The sequence below is a fragment of the Callorhinus ursinus genome, unplaced genomic scaffold (assembly GCF_003265705.2).
Source record: "Callorhinus ursinus isolate GAN/ISIS: 27379988/994484 unplaced genomic scaffold, GSC_fseal_2.0 scaffold2, whole genome shotgun sequence".
NCBI lineage: Eukaryota > Metazoa > Chordata > Mammalia > Carnivora > Otariidae > Callorhinus > Callorhinus ursinus.
The window spans coordinates 91,250,429-91,269,409 of record NW_027397064.1 but is presented as its reverse complement, the minus strand read 5'-3'; the positions used below and the strand labels follow the sequence as shown (position 1 = coordinate 91,269,409).

At 39.0% G+C, this 18,981-nt stretch overlaps 1 protein-coding gene across 3 annotated transcripts in view; it reads left to right on the top strand.

The window, feature by feature from the left end:
• The window catches only part of UBXN4 (UBX domain protein 4), a 59,545-nt gene that overhangs the window by 39,794 nt on the left and 770 nt on the right, over nucleotides 1–18,981 (top strand). For all 3 annotated transcript variants that reach the window (XM_025856768.2, XM_073884559.1, XM_073884555.1), the window contains 4 exons: nucleotides 1,148–1,275; nucleotides 5,768–5,870; nucleotides 8,535–8,666; nucleotides 9,609–9,808. In XM_025856768.2, the coding sequence (XP_025712553.1) occupies nucleotides 1,148–1,275; nucleotides 5,768–5,870; nucleotides 8,535–8,666; nucleotides 9,609–9,808 (563 nt within the window). The remainder of the gene's footprint in view (nucleotides 1–1,147; nucleotides 1,276–5,767; nucleotides 5,871–8,534; nucleotides 8,667–9,608; nucleotides 9,809–18,981) is intronic.

Sequence of the window (18,981 nt, the reverse complement as noted above, 5' to 3'; positions counted from 1 at the left end):
TTATTTATTTGACAGAGAGATAGAGAGCACAGATAGGCAGGGTGGCAGGCAGAGGGAGAAGCAGGCTCTCCGCTGAGCAGAGAGCCCGATGCGGGGCTCGATCCCAGGGCCGTGGGATCATGAGCTGAGCTGAAGGCAGATGTCCAACCGACTGAGCCACTCAGGTGCCCCACAACAACTGCTTTTAGAATTAAGCAGTTATAATATATATGAAAGCCATGTCTACCTTAATAATACCGTTCATTTGTTTATGCAACAAATATTTGTTGATTACCTACTGTGTGTCAGATCTTTTTCTAGGCTCTGGCGAGACAGTAGTGACCAAAATCAAGTCCTTGTTTAATAAACGACTTCGCTGGTCTCTCATAGTTCATAAAACTAAAAAATACCAGATCTAGAGTGATAAAGTTTACAGATGGCTTTAAGAAATCTCATATGCTAGAGCTACCCTATGACCCAACAATTGCACTACTGGGTATTTACCCCAAAGACACAGATGTAGTGAAAAGAAGGGCCATGTGCATCCCAATGTTCATAGCAGCAATGTCTGCAATAGCCAAATTGTGGAAAGAGCTGAGATGCCCTTCAACAGACGAATGGATAAAGAAGATGTGGTCCATATATACAATGGAATATTACTCAGCCATCAGAAAGGATGAATACCCACCATTTGCATCAACATGGATGGAACTGGATGGGATTATGCTAAGTGAAATAAGTCAAGCAGAGAAAGTCAATTACCATATGGTTTCACTTCTTTATGGAATATAAGGCATAGCATGGAGGACATTAGGAGAAGGAAGGGAAGAATGAAGTGGGCGAAATCGGAGGGAGAGATGAACCATGAGAGACTATGGACTCTGAGAAACAAACTGAGAGTTCTAGAGGGGAGGGGGGTGGGGGAATGGGTGAGCCCGGTGATGGGTATTAAGGAGGTTACGTACTGCATGGAGCACTGGTGTTATACAAAAACAATGAATCATGGATCACCACATCAAAAACTAGTGCTGTATTATATGGTGACTAACATAACAAAATAAGATTTAAAAAAAACTCATACATTTGTGTTTGTTCCTTGTGTTTAGAAATACATGAATAGATCATTCTAGCAATGAAAGATAATTAGTGTCTAATACCTGTTTTAAAGGACCGTGCAGAGAGAGCTGCTCGTTTTGCAAAGACAAAAGAAGAAGTAGAAGCTGCTAAAGCTGCTGCTTTGCTGGCCAAACAGGCAGAAATGGAAGTCAAAAGGGAGTCTTCTGCAAGAGAAAGAAGGTACTTTATTTCCTGCTAAGTTATCTGTGCGTACATAGCCACTGAGGAGAACAACAGTTGTGAGCTGCTTTTTAACACTATTGTGTGCTGTCGCTATAGTAGGAAGTTCCAGGAGGATGTAATGACCAGTGTGGCAGTTGCCAATGGTGTTTGTCATTGAATGTGTGTGTACAGTGTAACAGTACAAAATAAATCACTTCTAAAAGAAGGCTCAAGAAATCTATTTTTGAAAGACAGAAAACACATACATTGAAATGATATAGTGGTTATCTTACATGTATTAGGATTCTTTAGTTGTGAGAATCTCAGGTCAAATAAAATTAAGCAAAAGAGGGAATCCATTGGTTGTGCAGTTGGGATTTCCATTGATGGATTTGGTTAGATATAGCTAGATACAGGGATTTAAAAGATAACATTTTCTCTCTTTTTAATCTCTTGGGGTTTTTTTTGTTTTAGCTTCATTCTCAAAGAAACTTTCATGATGATGGTGAACCCAGGGCCTCTTGGCACATTCAGGATCTTGAGCTCCTGATCCCAGAGGAAAAACTCTTTCTCAAATCCTATGTCATTAAGTAGGGAGAATTCTGATTGGCCTTATTTGGCTGATGTGGCCACCTTCAGCTCAATCCCTGTGTCTGCTTAAATTGGCTCCCTGCTTGGGGGAGTTCACATGCTCACTTCTGTGGTGAGGAGGTCAGGGAAATGTTACTGATAATCATACCAGAATGAATGATGGGTGGCAGGGATAAGACAGTTCCCAAAACAAAAATATGTTGTAAAGAGAAAAATACAGATTTCCAATACATCCTAATTGGATTATGGTTAATATTTTCTTTTCTGTACTTGTCTCTTTTTTTTTTTTTAAGACTTTATTTATTTGAAAGAGAAAGAGCACGAGCATACACACATGAGGGGGGCAGGTAGGGGCAGAGGGAGAGGGAGAAGCAGGCTCCCCACTGAGCAGGGAGCCTGATGCGGGGCTCGATCCCAGGACCCTGAGATCATGACCTGAGCCGAAGGTAGACGCTTAACTGACTGAGCCACCCAGGCAGTCCTGTACTTCTCTGTATTTTCTGTATTGGAAAATTAATGAGCATTACTTTTGTAATCAGAAAAAGTACCTTTTTTTTTTAAGATTTTATTTTTAAGTAATCTCCACGCCCATTTTGGTGCTCAGACTCACAATCCCAAGATCAGGAGTTGCATGCTCCACCAACTGAGCCAGCCAGATACCCCAGAAAAACTACTTTTTATTTTGTTTTTTCAACTTTTACTACGTTTATTTTATAATCATGATTTCTGAGTCCTTATTAAGTTGATACAGTTTGAAGAAATAAATACTTCCCTTTTTGTTGCATAGGTACTAGTGGAGGAAGGGAGAACAGAATATGAGAGAATAAGCAAGGATGTAGGGAGCAGAAAGATGAAGTCAAAGAGAGACAGTGAGTGTTTATATGAACCCTTCTCTAAGAGGTACCAACCAACAAAGTACAGAGCTTACAACATGAATAAAAACTACTTTTTAAAAACTATTATCCAAAAGTAATAAAATACTTAATATATTTCATGAAAGTGTAAGACTTGCATACTGAGAACTAGAAAACATTTTTGAAAGAATTAAAGCAGACATAAATATATGGAAAGACATTCTGTGTTCATAGATCAGAGGACTTACTATTGTTAAGATGGCAGTACAAAAGGGGCTTGAGAAATGAAAAGAAAAAGGGGGAAAAATGGATGTACTCCCCAAACTGATCTGTAGATTCAGCAAAATCCCTATTAAAATCCCAGGTGATATTTTTTTTTTTGCCAAAATTTTTGCATAAAAATTCATATGGAAATGCAAGGGGACCCAGAATAGTCAAAATTATCTAGAAAAAGAACAAAGTTGGGAGACTCAGATTTTTTATTTTTTAAAATAATTTTTTAGTTTATGTTAATCACCATACATTACATCATTAGTTTTTGATGTAGTGTTCCATGATTCATTGTTTGTGCATAACACCCGGTGCTCCACACAGAATGTGCCCTCTTTAATACCCATCACCAGGCTAACCCATCCCCCCAACCCCCCTGGAGACTCAGATTTTTTAAATTTTAAAATAAAGCTACAGTAACCCGAACAGTGTGGTATTGGCATAAGGATGAATGTATGGATCATTGTAGTAGAACTGAGTCTCCAGAAATAAACGCATGCATTTCCCCAATGTTTATAGCAGCAATGTCCACAGTAGCCAAACTATGGAAGGAGCCCAGATGTCCATCAACAGGAGAATGGATAAAGAAAATGTGGTGTCTATATGCAATGGAATATTACTCAGCCATCAAAAAGAATGAAATCTTGCCATTTGCAACAACATGGATGGAACTAGAGGGTATTATGCTAAGCGAAATCAGTTCAGAGAAAGACAAATACCGTATGATTTCACTCATGTGGAATTTAAGAAACAAAGCAGATAAGCATAGGGGAAGGAAAGGAAAAATAAAAAGAGGAAAGCAAAATCATAAGAGACTCTTAACTATAGGGAGCAAACAGGGTTGCTGGAGGGGCGGTGGATGGGGGGATGAATTGGGTGATGGGCATTAAGGAGGTCACTTGATGTAATGAGCACCGGGTGTTTTATGCAACTGATGAATCACTAAATTCTACCCCTGAAACTAATAATATACTATATGTTAACTAAATTGAATTTAAATTAAAAAAATAGTAAATAAATAAAATCTTTAGGAAAAAAAAGGAAAGAAACTTGTGCATTTATGATCGATTGATTTTTGAAAATGGTACCAGGGTCATTCAGTGGGGAAAAGAATAGGCTCTTTTTTTTTTTTAAGGTTTTTTTTTTTATTCATTTGAGACAGAGATACAGAGAGAGAGAGAGAGAGAGACAGAGAGACAGAGAGAGAGAGAGAGAGAGCATGAGCAGGGAGAGAGGCAGAGGGAGAAGCAGGCTCCCTGTTGAGCCAGGAGCCCGATGTGGGGCTCGATCCCAGGACCCTGGGATCATGACCTGAGCCGAAGGCAGACGCTTAACCATCTGAGCCACCCAGGTGCCCCAAGTATAGGCTCTTTAACAAATGGTGCTTGGACACATCCAAAAGAATGAATTTGAAGTATTCATTCAAGTATAAACTCTTTCTTCAAGTATAAACTCGTAGGAAAAAAATGAGAAAATCTTGTGTTCTTGGAAAAGGCAGTGATTCTTAGACATGACACCAAAAACACAAGAAACAAAAGAAAGCAATAGGTAAGTTGGACTTCATCAAAATTAAAAATTTTGTGTTTCAAGGGACATCATCAAGAAAGTGAAAAGATAGCCCCCAGAATTGGAGAAAATATTTGCAAACCATGTAGCTGATGAGAGACTTGTATCTAGAATACAAAAAGGAGTTTTTAATAACTTAACAGTAAAAAGCAAACAACCCAGTTTTTAAATATGGGAAAAGGATTTAAATAGACATTTCTCCAGAGAAGATCTACAGATGGTCAATAAGCCATATAAAAAGATACTCAACATTATTAGTCATTAGGAAAATTAAATCAAAATCACAATGAGGTACTGTTGAATGCCCTTCAGGATGCCTAAGCTTAAAAAAGCAACAACACATCTTGGCAAGGATGCGGACACTTTGAAACTCTCCTACACTGCTGATGGGATTATAAATATTATTCAGTAATTAAAAGGAATGAAGTCTTGACACATGCTACAACGTGGATGAACTTTGAGAACATAATGTTACAGGAAAGCCAGTTACCAAAAAGTCACACATTCTACTATTCCATATAATGGAATTTTTCTGAAATGGGCAAATTCTTAGAGGCAGAAAGTAGGTAAGTGCTTGCCAAAGGGCTAGATGAGGGAGGAGTAGGGAGCAATTGCTGATGGGTTCAGGGTTTCTTTTTGGGGTGATGAGAATGTTTGGTTGGAATTAAATAGTGGTGATGGTTGCACAACTGTGACTGTAATAAAAACCACTAAATTGTATGCTTTATTTTTTTAGAAGATTTTATTTATTTGACAGAGAGACAATGAGAGAGAGCATGACTGAGGAGGAGAGGGAGAAGCAAGTCCCCTGTTAAGTAGGTAGGCCAGTGTGGGGCTTAAGCCAGGATCCCAGGATCATGACCTGAGCCAAAGGAAGACGCCTAACCAACTGAGCCACCCAGGCACCCCTAATTGTATGCTTTCAAAGGGTGAATTAAAATTCAGTCGGTGGAGCGTGCAACTCTTGATCTCAGTTGGGGTTGTGAGTTCGAGCCCCAACTCGGATGTAGAGATTACTTAAAAATCTTTAAAAAATAAATAAAAGGGTGAATTTTATGTTATGTAAATTATATCTCGATAAAGCTGTTACTAAAAAATAATAAATGAAGAGGTCTCACGTGGGAAAAAGCCCATTTTTATTTTGCACATTTTCACTTCATTTTCTCTTTTTATGATATTGTTTGAGAATATGTAGAGGTAAAGATGCTGATTTTAATCTTTTTTCATAGCACTGTTGCAAGAATTCAATTTCGTCTTCCTGATGGTTCGTCCTTTACAAATCAGTTCCCTTCTGATGCTCCTCTAGAAGAAGCAAGACAGTTCGCTGCACAGGTAAATTTATGTCTTGTCTTGAGTTGTAGTAAAGGTAGATGAATAGGTTATTAAAATGTAGGTGGAAAAAATTTCCAAGCCTGATTCGTAGAGTGTAAGTCATGACTTATCCCCAGGAGGGAGCACCAGACACCTCTGGGGTGTTGTAGAGCTTCCATCATGTATTAGTGCCACATAAGGAAAGCACATCTGTTTCTTGTGCAGAAATAGGGATTTCCTGATACTGTAAAATAGGCTTTTTGAAACTTTTCTCACTGCTTTTGCAAATGATTCTCCAAAGGTCTAGTCTGAGGGAGTTGTCACCTGTAAAAGGATGCAGTTTTTCTTCCTCTCTCTTCACATTTTCTGCAGGTCACCTTGGGGCTGGCCATTTTCCCGCCATCTGCCAGGTGTCCAGGCCTAAAGATCAGTAATCTTTATTTGGTAACAGGTATCTTCTTCCAGAATATGGCCTTACTCAAAATCTGAGTTGGTGTGAAATTTTGTATCTTAGAAAATAAGATATGAGTAATTTCCAATTACAGTTGACCCTTGAACAGTGTGGGTATTAAGAGTTGCCAACACCCTGCACAGTTGAAAATCTGTGTATAATTTTTGATTCTGCAAAAACTAAACTGCTACTAGCCTACTGTTGGCCAGAAGCCTTACCAGTAACAGTCGATTAACACATATTTTGTATATTATATATATCATATATATTGTATTCTTAAAGTTAGCTAGAGGAAAGAAAATGTTAAGAAAATCAAGGGAGAGAACATACATTTATAATGCTGTACTGTAAAAAATCCGTGTCTAGGGGGGCCCACACAGTTCACACCCATGTTGTTTAAGGGTCAGCTGTAGTTTTTATTCTCTGAATGAGTCCTTTTTCAAAAAGGATTCTAGTCATTCAATGTCCTTTAGGATCTGGGCTCATGATATACCCCACTCTTGGTCTCATTAGCTTTTCAAGGTTAAAATTAGGGTTCAGATCTTTCCCCTAGACCTCATCTCCCCATTTAGTCTGCTTTCTCACTTGTGGATCCCAAGAGAGTACCTAAAAAGCTGTCTGCCTTCCTCCAATGGTGAGCTGGGCTTTGCAATGTAAAAACATTTTTAAGAACTCTTTTTCCTTAAGCTTACAGTGGAACCAACCCCCAGTACCTCTTTTATTCTTCTTTTGCCCTGGAGCCCCAATTGGGGCCTCCCAAAAGGGAATACTTACTCCTGGCCTGAGTCATACCACTTCTACCACAGGTAAGTGAAGGAGGAAGCCACATGGGAAAAAAATCTTTGTATCAGTCCTATTAGAACTTTATTTCAGTACAGTAACCTAATTTTGTATTTTTGTATGTCTTCATGTTAAAGTAAGAACAGTGAGAGGTATGTATATGACCTCCAGTTAAAAAAAATACAAAGAACAAAGGTGTTGGTCTGTTTCTTTGGAATCTTCTAGGGAGAGAGAAACATTTATCTAAGATTTTACAAGTATAGGTGACTTAAAATTATGAAGATAATTGTGATGCTGCCCAGTGTAGGTTCCTGGATCTGGGAGTGTGTGTGGCAGGGATTGACTATGGGCCATTTATTTTTTTGAGACAAGGAAGATGTGAAACTTCTGATGTTACATAGATATGAGGAAAGTTTTGGACTATTCCAGATTTTTAATAGGGAATGCCTATAACCCAGATGTATATCGGAGAGATAGTATATAAGTTTGCCAAAGTATAGTGAAAACTAATGGCAAACTGCAGGAATATTCAAAAGAGATAGACAACTGTTCATTTTTACTCAATTTATTTAGATGGTTTTAGGAACTATAATCTTGCTATTTTGTGATCATTTTTGGCTTGTAAAAGCTTATATGTACTATTCGGATTTGGTAGCTTTGAGCTACTTTTTGAAGCACAAAGTTTTTATAAGGATTTTGTGAGTTTACATTTGAATGAACTTTTTAAGATTTATTTCTTTTTTTTTTTAAGATTTTTAAAATTTATTTGTCAGAGAGAGCGAGCACAAGCCAGGGGAGAGGCAGACAGAGGGAGAAGCAGGCTCCCCGCTGAGCAAGGAGCCCGATGCGGGACTGGATCCTGATCAGGACTCGATCCCTGGATCCTGAGATCATAACCTGAGCTAAAGGCAGCCGCTTAACTGACTGAGCTGCCCAGGCGTCCCAACTTTTTTTTTTTTTTTTTAGATTTTATTTATTTATTTGACAGAGAGCGAGCACAAGCAGGCAGAGTGGCAGGCAGATGGAGAGGGAGAAGCAGACTCCCTGAGCAGGGGTCCGATACGGGGCTCAATCCCAGGAACCTGGGATCATGACCTGAGCGGAAGGCAGACGCTTAACCCACTGAGTCACCCAGGCGCACTCCTCCTTTTTTTTAAGATTTTATTTATTTTTTGAGAGAGAGAGAGCACGTGCAGGGTGGGGCACGGGCTGGAGAGGGAGAGGGAGAGAGAATCTGGAGCAGACTCTGTGCTGAGCAGGGCCTGAACTCACAAACCTGAGATCATGACTTGACCCAAAACCAAGAGTTGGACACTTACCTGACTTAGCCCCTGAATGAACTTTAAAATTAAGGCAGTTTGAATTAAAGCAGTTGTTTTGGATGCATTTGGGTATGTAATATCTTACTTTAAAAAGGCACCTTTGTAAGGTTTTAAACTTATGTTATGTTACAGACTGTTGGCAACACTTACGGTAATTTTTCACTAGCAACCATGTTTCCCCGGAGGGAATTTACCAAAGAAGATTATAAAAAGAAATTGTTGGATTTGGAACTTGCCCCAAGTGCTTCAGTGGTACTACTGCCGGTATGTATATACGTATTTTTTTTTCTATCTTTACAATCCTGTTTGTTCTACTCTTGATCATTTCTTAAAATCAGTGGAAGGGAAGGTGAAACAGGTACTGTGCGTAATTAAATTCAGATTGTCCAAAAATGTTAGATTAATTTATTGTTCCATTTTCCTGTGTGTTTTATATTTGTATTGCTAATGAGGCATTAAATATTTTAATTTTCACCTTTTTCCTCACCTATTTTCATATACAGAAATGACCAGTAAGAAAATAAGAAATGCACAGTATTTGTATAATGTATGGCTTTAATGTCTTTTATTTATGTATGACCCTACTATTTACCAACTTTTTTAAAAAAAGACTTTAACATAAAAGTAACATTGATTCTTAAACATATTCATCACATTTGATCCTCACAACAGTATTTTAATCTCTATGAAGAGGCTCAGAAACTTTACATGACTTGGCCAAGGCATCCCCTAAGTGCCAGAGATGTAGAGCCTGGTCTTCTGTATTTTGATTAGGATAGTTTTCCTGGTTCTGAACTAGAACCCCACACCTGAAACAATTAGTCTTAATCAGGATTAATTTGTATTCACTGAGGTTTTGAAACCTTTCCCTGGTTTTTAATAAGCAAGGAAGACTTTTCTTACCAAAGTTGTTGATTTCATTACAAACAGAAGGTTAGTTCTCTTAAAAATAATTGGTTCATTTCACCAAGAACTACTTTCTAGTTTCAGTGTTGTGATTACTCCTGTAAAAAACAGAGCTCCGGGAGTTCCCAGAAGTTTATATAAAATATACATTTGAAAAACAGAAGATGGTAATGGTACCTTCTTGCAGTAAACTAAAGTCAATAGGACTTTGTTTTCCAGATAAAAGATTCATCTAGAACCTTGAGTGTAATGTGATTGGGCTCATGGAGCCTTTATTGAGGTTTATTTCTTAATTTTTAGGCAGGAAGACCAACCACATCCATGGTACCTTCTTCCAGTGGAGACTTTTGGACATTGTTGGGGACAGTCCTTTACCCATTCCTTGCCATCTGGAGATTGATTAGCAACTTCCTATTTAGTAACCCTCCTGCACAGACCTCTGTGAGAGCAGCAGCATCGGAGTCCTCAAACCTTACATCATCTAGCAACTCAGAAAAAAGGTATTTGTTTGTGTTTACCCATGTGGAGAATGTGTTAGTGATGCTCAAATTCAAAATGAACATTTTTGTTATGGGTACTTTGCCATCTTTCTACATAAGGGAAAAAATTTAAATGTTCTGAAGTTTAACTCTATAATCTCTCCTGGGACACTCACTACCTGAGTTTTCTCAACCATCTTTCTAGAACCTCCTCCACAAAAATCAACATCACCTCTGCTGGTTTTATTTATTGACTTCTTATCGTGTAACTGTAAAGGCAGATTTTTTTTTTTCCAGGCCTAAATAGTAGTATCTTTCTTGCTAACCATGTTTTGTCCAACAAGATATTTCATTTAATTAATTTCTCACAGTAATCTTGTATACATTTTTTTGGAAGTGTCACTGTGCTTTAGATAATTTTAATCCCTGGTAGCTCTTTGATCTGCTTCCTGTCTTCTCCTGTCTTCATTCAGAGAAAGACCAAACTGAGAAAACTGGATATTCACTTGAAAATGGTGCCTTCTTCAGAGTGTTATTTTACACTACTCCCTTAAACAAGAGGCCTTCTTTTTATTGCAGATGGCCAAGGTTAGAATGGTAATTCTTAACAACACCAATGATTTTAGTTCATACCTCTTTTTTGAAACAGGTTAATGGAAGTATTTTCCTGGACGGTGGGATTGTAGCTTTTTCTAATTAAATAATAGCACGATTTATTATAATATATACCTCTTGCTGTTAAACACTGTTCAGCCATTAATATGCGTTATAGCACATACACCAATCCTCTGCAATAAGTAATGAAAATCCTTGCTTTGGTCTGCCATCAGTAAATAAAGTCCTTGGTCTTATATCCTATTGACTCTCTAGATGAAGATTTAATGAATATTGTGATTGGGCTGATTTAGCCTTTATCTTGGTTTCTTTTGTAGCTATTAGGAAGACCAGTCATATCCTTAGTACATTACTTAAGTGGGGATACAGGGAAATTCTTCTCTAGACTGGGAATGGCATTCAAACTAGGTCTTTTTTTTTTTTATTTTAAAGATTTTATTTATTTATTTGACAGAGAGCGAGAGCGGGAACATAAGCAGGGGGAGTGGGAGAGGGAGAAGCAGTCTTCCTGCTGAGCAAGGAGCCCGATGTGGGGCTCAATCCCAGGATCCTGGGATCATGACCTGAGCCGAAGGCAAGACACTTAACGACTGAGCCACCCAGGCGCCCCCAAACTAGGTCTTGTTAGTGCTGAATTTTTAGAACTCTTACCGAGCAATGGGTAGATGCATTTAATTCTGAATTACTGTTACGTAGCATAGCTTGCTGTGTGGGTTTGTTTTTCTTTTTTTTTACTATTATTTTTTTTATTAAGTTAACTGCCCCCAGTGTGGGGCTCAAGCTCATGACCCTGAGACCAAGGGACACAAGCTCTTCTAACTAAGCCAGCCAGGTGCCCTGCTGTGTGGGCTTTTAAAACTTTTTTCAAATAAGGGAAGAGATACTAGGTTGGGGCAAAGGATGGATGAATGTATATCTTGAGAGCAAAGCTTTGTGTTCCACTGTTGGTTCCCCCCCACCCCCCGACCGTTGGAGAATGTATTAGCTTAAATTTCACCCGTTTTCCTTTCCATTTTCAGATGCTGAAAGCCTGTTTGTTCTTTTTTTTTTTTAGTATCATTTATGAAATACATTTATTCATTGGACAATAAAACATATTTTCCTACAAACCTTTTCCTTTCTATTCTCAATCTATTCGTTTAGTCACTCAAGAAATAAAATTCATAGTCAACTTCTTTTCTCCCTTTTTCCTTATGCTTCTATATCTAATCTGTCAGTTTCACAGATTTAATCTCCTAAATACATTTTGTTTCATTCCTTTCCACTGCCTTAGTCAAAGATCTCATAATTTCTCACCAGAATCATTGGAATAATTCAATTGATCTTCTGCCACTAGATTTACATCTGTCCCTTGTTTTAACCAGATTATTGCGTGAGTTAACTTTTTTTTTAATTATTAACATATGTTGTATTATTTGTTTCAGGGGTACAGGTCTGTGATTCATCAGTCTTACACAATTCACAGCACTCAACCACAATACATACCCTACCCAGTGTCCATCACCCAGCCACCCCATTCCCTCACCCCTCCGCCAGCAACCCTCAGTTTGTTTCCTGAGATTGAGTCTCTCATGCTTTGTCTCCCTTTCCAGTTTTGTCTTGTTTCATTTTTTCCTGTCTTCCTCTGTCCTCTGTCTTGTTTCTTAAATTCCACATATCAGCATCATATGATAATTGTCTTGCTCTGATTGACTTATTTCACTTAGCGTAATACCCTCTAGTTCCATCCACATTGTTGCAAATGGCAAGATTTCATTTTTGATGGCTGTGTAATATCCATTGTATATCTGGTCTCTTTCCATAGTTTGGCTATTGTGGACATTGCTGCTATAAACATTGGGGTGTATGTGCCCCTTCGGATCACTAACATTTGTATCTTTGGGATAAATACCCAGTAGTGCAATTGCTGGTTCATATAGTAGCTCTGTTTTCAACTTTTTGAGGAACCTCCATACTGTTTTCCAGAGTGGCTGCACCAGCTTGCATTCCCACCAGCCTGTAGAAGGGTTCCCCTTTCTCTGCATCCTCACCAATATCTGTCATTTCCTGACTTGTTAATTTTAGCCATTCTGACTGGTGTGAAATGGTATCTCATTGTGGTTTTGATTTGTATTTGCCTGATGCTGAGTGATGCTGAGTACTTATTTGTCTGTTGGCCATTTGGATGTCTTTGCAGAAATGTCTCTTCATGTCTTCTGCCCATTTCTTGATTGGATTATTCTTTCTGTGTTGAGTTTGGTAAGTTCTTTATAGATTTTGGATACTAGCCCTTTATCTGATATGTCATTTGCAAATATCTTCTCCCATTCTGTCTGTTGTCTTTTGGTTTTGTTGACTGTTTCTTTGCTGTGCAAAAGCTTTTATCTTGATGAAGTTCATAGTTCATTTTTGCCTTTCTTTCTCTTGCCTTTGGTGGCATGTCTAGCAAGAAGCTGCAAAAAAAAAAAAAAAAAAAAGCTGCTGTAGCCGAAGTCAAAGAGGTTGCTTCCTGTGTTCTTCTCAAGGATTTTGATGGATTCCTGTCTCACATTTAGGTCTTTCATACATTTTGAGTCTATTTTTGTGTATGGTGTAAGGAAATGGTCCAGGTTCATTCTTCTGCATCTGGCTCTCCAACTTTGCCAATACCATTTGTTGAGGAGACTTTCTTTTTTCCATTGGATATTCTTTCCTGCTTTGTTGAAGATTAGTTGACCATAGAGTTGAGGGTCCATTTCTGAGTTCTCTGTTATGTTCCATTGATCTATGTGTCTGTTTTTGTGCCAGTACCCAACTGTCTTGAAGATTATAGCGTTGTAATAGAGCTTTGAAGTCTGGAATTGTGATGCCACCAGCTTTGGTTTTCTTTTTCAACATTCCTCTGGCTATTCGGGGTCTTTTCTGGTTCCATGCAAATTTTAGGATTATTTGTTCGAGTTCTGTGAAAAAAGTTGATGGTATTTTGATAGGGATTGCATTGAATGTGTAGATTGCTCTAGATAGCATAGACATTTTAACAATATTTGTTCTTCTAATCCATGAGAATGGAACATTTTTCCATTTTTTTGTGTATTCCTCGATTTATTTCATGAGTGTTTTATAGTTTTCTGAGTACAGATTCTTTGCCTCTTTGGTTAGATTTATTCTTAGGTATCTTATGGTTTGGGGTGCAGTTTTTTTTTTTTTTTTTTTTTAAAGATTTTATTTATTTGAGAGAGAGAGAATGAGAGATAGAGAGCACAAGAGGGAAGAGGGTCAGAGGGAGAAGCAGACTCCCCGCTGAGCAGGGAGCCCGATGCAGGACTCGATCCCAGGACTCCAGGATCATGACCTGAGCCGAAGGCAGTCGCCCAGCCAACTGAGCCACCCAGGCGCCCTTGGGGTGCAGTTTTAAATGGAATCGACTCCTTAATTTCTCTTTCTTCTGTCTCATTGTTGGTATATAGAAATGCATCTGATTTCTGTACATTAATTTTATATCCTGCCACTTTACTGAATTCCTGTTTGAGTTCTAGCAGTTTTGGGGTGGAGTCTTCTGGGTTTTCCACATAAAGTATCAAATCATCTGCAGAGAGTGAGAGTTTGACTTCTTTGCCAATTCGGATGCCTTTTATTTCTTTTTGTTGTCTGATTGCTGAGGCTAGGACTTCTAGTACTGTGTTGAACAGCAGTGATGATAGTGGACTTCCTGCCGTGTTCCTGATGTTAGAGGAAAAGCTCTCAGTTTTTCCCCATTGAGAATGATATTCGCTGTGGGTTTTTCATAGATGGCTTTTATGATATTGAGGTATGTATCCTCTATCCCTACACTCTGAAGAGTTTTAATCAAGAAAGGATGCTGTACTTTGTCAAATGCTTTTTCTGCATCTATTGAGAGGATCATATGGTTCTTGGCCTTTCTTTTAATAATGTAGTGTATCACATTGATTGATTTGCGGATGTTGAACCACCCTTACAGCCCAGGAATAAATCCCACGTGGTCATGGTGAATAACCCTTTAATATACTGTTGGATCCTATTGGCTAGTATTTTGGTGAGAATTTTTACATCCATGTTCATCAGGGATATTGGTCTGTAATTCTCCTTTTTGGTAGGGTCTTTGTCTGCTTTGTCTACCTGATCAAGGTAATGCTGGCCTCATAAAAAGAGTTTGGAAGTTTTCCTTCCATTCCTATTTTTTGGAAGTTTCAGAACAATAGGTATTAATTCTTTAAATGTTTGGTAGAATTCCCCTGGGAAGCCATCTGGACCTGGGCTCTTGTTTGTTGGGAGATTTTTGATTAATGCTACAATTTCCCTGCTGGTTATGGGTCTGTTCAGGTTTTCTATTTCTTCCTGGTTCAGTTTTGATACATAATCTCTAGGAATGCGTCCGTTTCTTCCACGTTGTCTAATTTGTTGGCATATAGTTGCTAATAATATGTTCTTATAATTGTATTTCTTCGGTGTTGGTTGTGATCTCCTCTTTCATTCGTGATTTTATTTGGGTCCTTTCTCTGTTCTTTTGGATAAGTCTGGCCAGGGGTTTATTAATCTTATTAATTCTTTCAAAGAATCAGCTCCTAGTTTCATTGATCTGTTCTACTGTTCTTTTGGTTTCTATTTCATTGATTTTTGCTCTAATCTTTATTATTTCTCTTGTGCTGAATTTAGACTTTATTTGCTGTTCTTTCTCCAGCTCCTTTAGTTATAGGGTTAGGTTGTGTATTTGAGACCTTTCATGTTTCTTGAGAAAGTCTTGTAGTACTATATACTTCCCTTTTAGGACCACCTTTGCTGCCTCCCAAAGATTTTGAGCAGTTGTGTTTTCATTTGCATTTGTTTCCATGAATTTTTAAAATTCTTTAATTTCCTGGTTGACCCACACATTCTTTAGTAGGATGCTCTTTAGCCTCCATGTATTTGAGTTCTTTCCAACTTTCCTCTTGTGATTGAATTCCAGTTTCAAAGCATTGTGGTCCACAAATATGCAGGGAATGATCCCAGTCTTTTGGTAGTGGTTGAGACCTGATTTGTAACCCAGGATGTGATCTATTCTGGAAAATGTTCCATGTGCACTAGAGAAGAATGTGTATTCTGTTGCTTTGGGATGGAATGTTCTGAATATATCTGTGAAGTCCATCTGGTCCCGTGTGTCATTCAAAGCCCTTATTTCCTTGTTGATCTTCTGCTTAGATGATCTGTCCATTGCAGTGAGGGGGTTGTTAAAGTCCCCTAGTATTTTTGTAAATGTGTTTCTTTGATTTTGTCATTAACTGGCTGATATAATTGGCTGCTCCCATGTTAGGGGCATAAATATTTACAATTGTTAGATCTTCTTGTTGAATAGACCCTTTAATTATGATATAGTGTCCTTCTTCATCTCTTACTACAGTCTTTGGGTAAAAATCTTATTTGTTTAATAAAAGATTGCCACCCCAGCTTTCTTCTGATGTCCCATTAGCATGATAAATGGTTTTTGACCCCCCTCACTTTGAGTCTGGAGGTGTCTTTGGGTCTAAAATGAGTCTCTTGCAGACAGCATATCAATGGGTCTTGCTTTTTATCCAGTCTGATACCCTGTGTCTTTTGATTAGGGCATTTAGCCCATTTACCTTCAGGGTAACTATTGAAAGATATGAATTTAGTGCCATTGTATTGCCTGTAAGATGACTGTTACTGTATATTGTTTGTGTTCCTTTCTGGTCTATGTTACTTTTAGGCTTTCTCTTTGCTTAGGGCTGGTTTGGTGATCACAAATTCTTTTAGTTTCTGTTTGTCCTGGAAGCTTTTTATCACTCCTTCTATTTTCAGTGACAGCCTAGCTGGTAAAGTATTCTTGGCTGCATATTTTTCTTGTTTAGTACCCTGAACATATCATGCCAGTCCTTTCTGGCTTGCCAGGTCTCTGTGGATAGGTCTGCTGCCAATCTAATGTTTCCATAATTGTAGGTTACAGACCTCTTGTCCCAGGCTGCTAACAGGATTTTCTTTTTGTCTCTGAGATTTGTAAGTTTTACTATTGGATGTTGGGGTATTGACCTATTTTTATTGATTTTGACAGGAGTTCTTTGTGCCTTCTGGATTTTGATGCCTGTTTCCTTCTCCACATTAGGGAAGTTCTCTGCTATAATTTGCTCCAATATACTTTCTGCCCCCCCTTTATTCTTCTTCTGGGAGAATTATTTTATTCTCTAATTATTTTAATATTGTTCGCTTTATGGTATCACTTATCTCTTGAACTCTCCCCTCATAATCCAGTAGTTGTTTATCTCTCTCTTTCTCAGCTGCTTTATTCTCCATCATTTGGTCTTCTGTATCACTAATTCTTCTGCTGCCTCACTTATCCTAGCAGTTAGAGCCTCCATTTTTTATTGCACCTCATTAATAGCATTTTTTATTTCAACTTGGTTAGATTTTAGTTCTTTTATTTCTCCAGAAAGGGATTCTCTAGTGTCTTCTATGGTTTTTTCAAGCCTAGCTAGTATCTTTATAATAATTATTCTGAACTCTAGTTCTGACATCTTACTAACGTCCATATTGATTAAGTCCCTGGTGGTCAGTACTGCCTCTTGTTCTCTTTTTTGAGGTAAGTTTTTCCATCTTGTCATTCTGTCCAGAGAATAGATGAACGAGAGAACAAAATACTCAAAGGTCAACCATGACCTCAGAGAAATACACACTAAACATATCAGAAGAGACCTGAAACTGGGGGGGAAAAAGGAGAGAATGTGATCAGGGTGGTGAATAGAACAAAGCTATACACTAGATTTTGGGTGTATTTTGGTCTGTTAGAAGAAACTGCATCTCAGAAGTTGAAAGAAAGAAAAACATATATATATATATATATATATATATATATATATGTATGTATATATATATACACACACACACACACACACAAAAATAAGGTAAAATGGAGGGATAGAATATGGCTGTAAAAATGAAAATTAAAGATTTTAAGAAAGGAATTGATAAGTTGGTTGAAAAAGGAAAGAAGAAAAATTTTTTTTAAAAGTTGAAAGACTAAGAATCATGGGGGATAAAAAGCTATGAGTTCTATGTGGTGTATTTCCCTAGTGCTGGAGTTCTGCTGTTCGCATTGATCAGTAAACTTGGTCTTGGCTGGCTGTTCTTGCTGATCTTCTCGGGGAGGGGCCTCTTGCGGTGGTTCCCAAATGTCTTTGCAGGAGACGGAATTGCCCCGCCCTTGCTGGGTCTGGGCTAAGTAATCTCGGGTTTGCTCTCGTAGCTTTTGTTCCCTGCAGGCTTTCTGTACAGCTTTGCAGGACAGGAGTGAAAATGGCGGCCTCCCAATTTCTGCCCTGGAGGAGCCAAGAACATAGGGCCCCACTGCTCAGTGCGCCCCCAGAGAAAAGCAGTCAGTCACTCCCGTTTCCCTGGTCTCTGGCCGCACTCTGTGCTCACCCGGCCTGTGACTGAGCGTTTCTGTCTCTGGCTCACGACCCTGTTTGGAGTCTGCAAACCCAGTAGATCCTTGTGGTGTGCTCCTGCGCCGCTCCTCTCGGGGGAGGAAGGGGAGTCTCCCTGGATCTGACACTTGTTGGGTCCCTGCTGGAAGAGCAGTGGCCCAACTGTGCCACGGATCACGGTTTATGGCAACCCCGAGCTGAGAGCCCGCTCCTCGGCTCCATCTCTGCAGCTGGCTTCCCCACTCTGATACCTGGGAGCTCTCCCGCACTCGAGCACCCCTGGTCTTTCTGTGACCCCAAGGGCCCTGAGACCACACTGTCCCAGCGAGGGTCCCACCCCCCACTTAGCCACTGGAGCAACGTCCCTCTGCGGAGCCGACTTCTAAAAGTTTCGATTTTGTGCTCTGCTGCTCTATTACTTGCTGGTAGCAACTAACGGGGTCTCCCTCCCCCCGCGGTGTCTTCCCGAGTATCGCCTTAGATTCGCTTCTCTGCACCTCCTGCCTTCCAGAAAGTGGTCGCTTTTCTGTTCATAGCGTTGCAGCTGTTCTTTTCTATGATCTCCTTGTTGAGTTCGTAGGTGTTCAGAATGGTTTGATAACTATCTAGCTGAATTCCTGGGACCAGAAGAAATTTAGGTCTCCTGCTCCTTCGCCATTTGGACTTTATCTGCCAGTATAAATCAATCCTTCTTACAGATTATGAAAGGATTAAAAATTAATAATTGATGATTCCTGTAAATTAAGCTAGAAATGGAGCTTGGATAAGCTCTAGGGTGCCGTGTAAGTTATACACATTTTATTTTATTTTATTTTTTAAAGATTTTATTTATTTGAGAGAGAGAGAATGAGAGAGAGTACAAGAGGGAAGAGGGTCAGAGGGAGAAGCAGACTCCCTGCCGAGCAGGGAGCCCAATGTAGGACTCGATCCCGGGACTCTAGGATCATGACCTAAGCTGAAGGCAGTCACTTAACCAACTGAGCCACCCAGGCGCCCCAGTTATACACATTTTAGTAGATAAATCAGTTTGCGTAAATAATAAAGATTAGTTAGCGATGGCCCTATTCTTGTAAAGCTTAGAAAGTCATCAAGAGATCCATAATAATGGAGCAGGGACTGGGCTGATTTGGCTTGGAAAACAGATGAAGTTAACCTTCCAAAAACGTGTATAGTCTTGTGCCGTGTTAG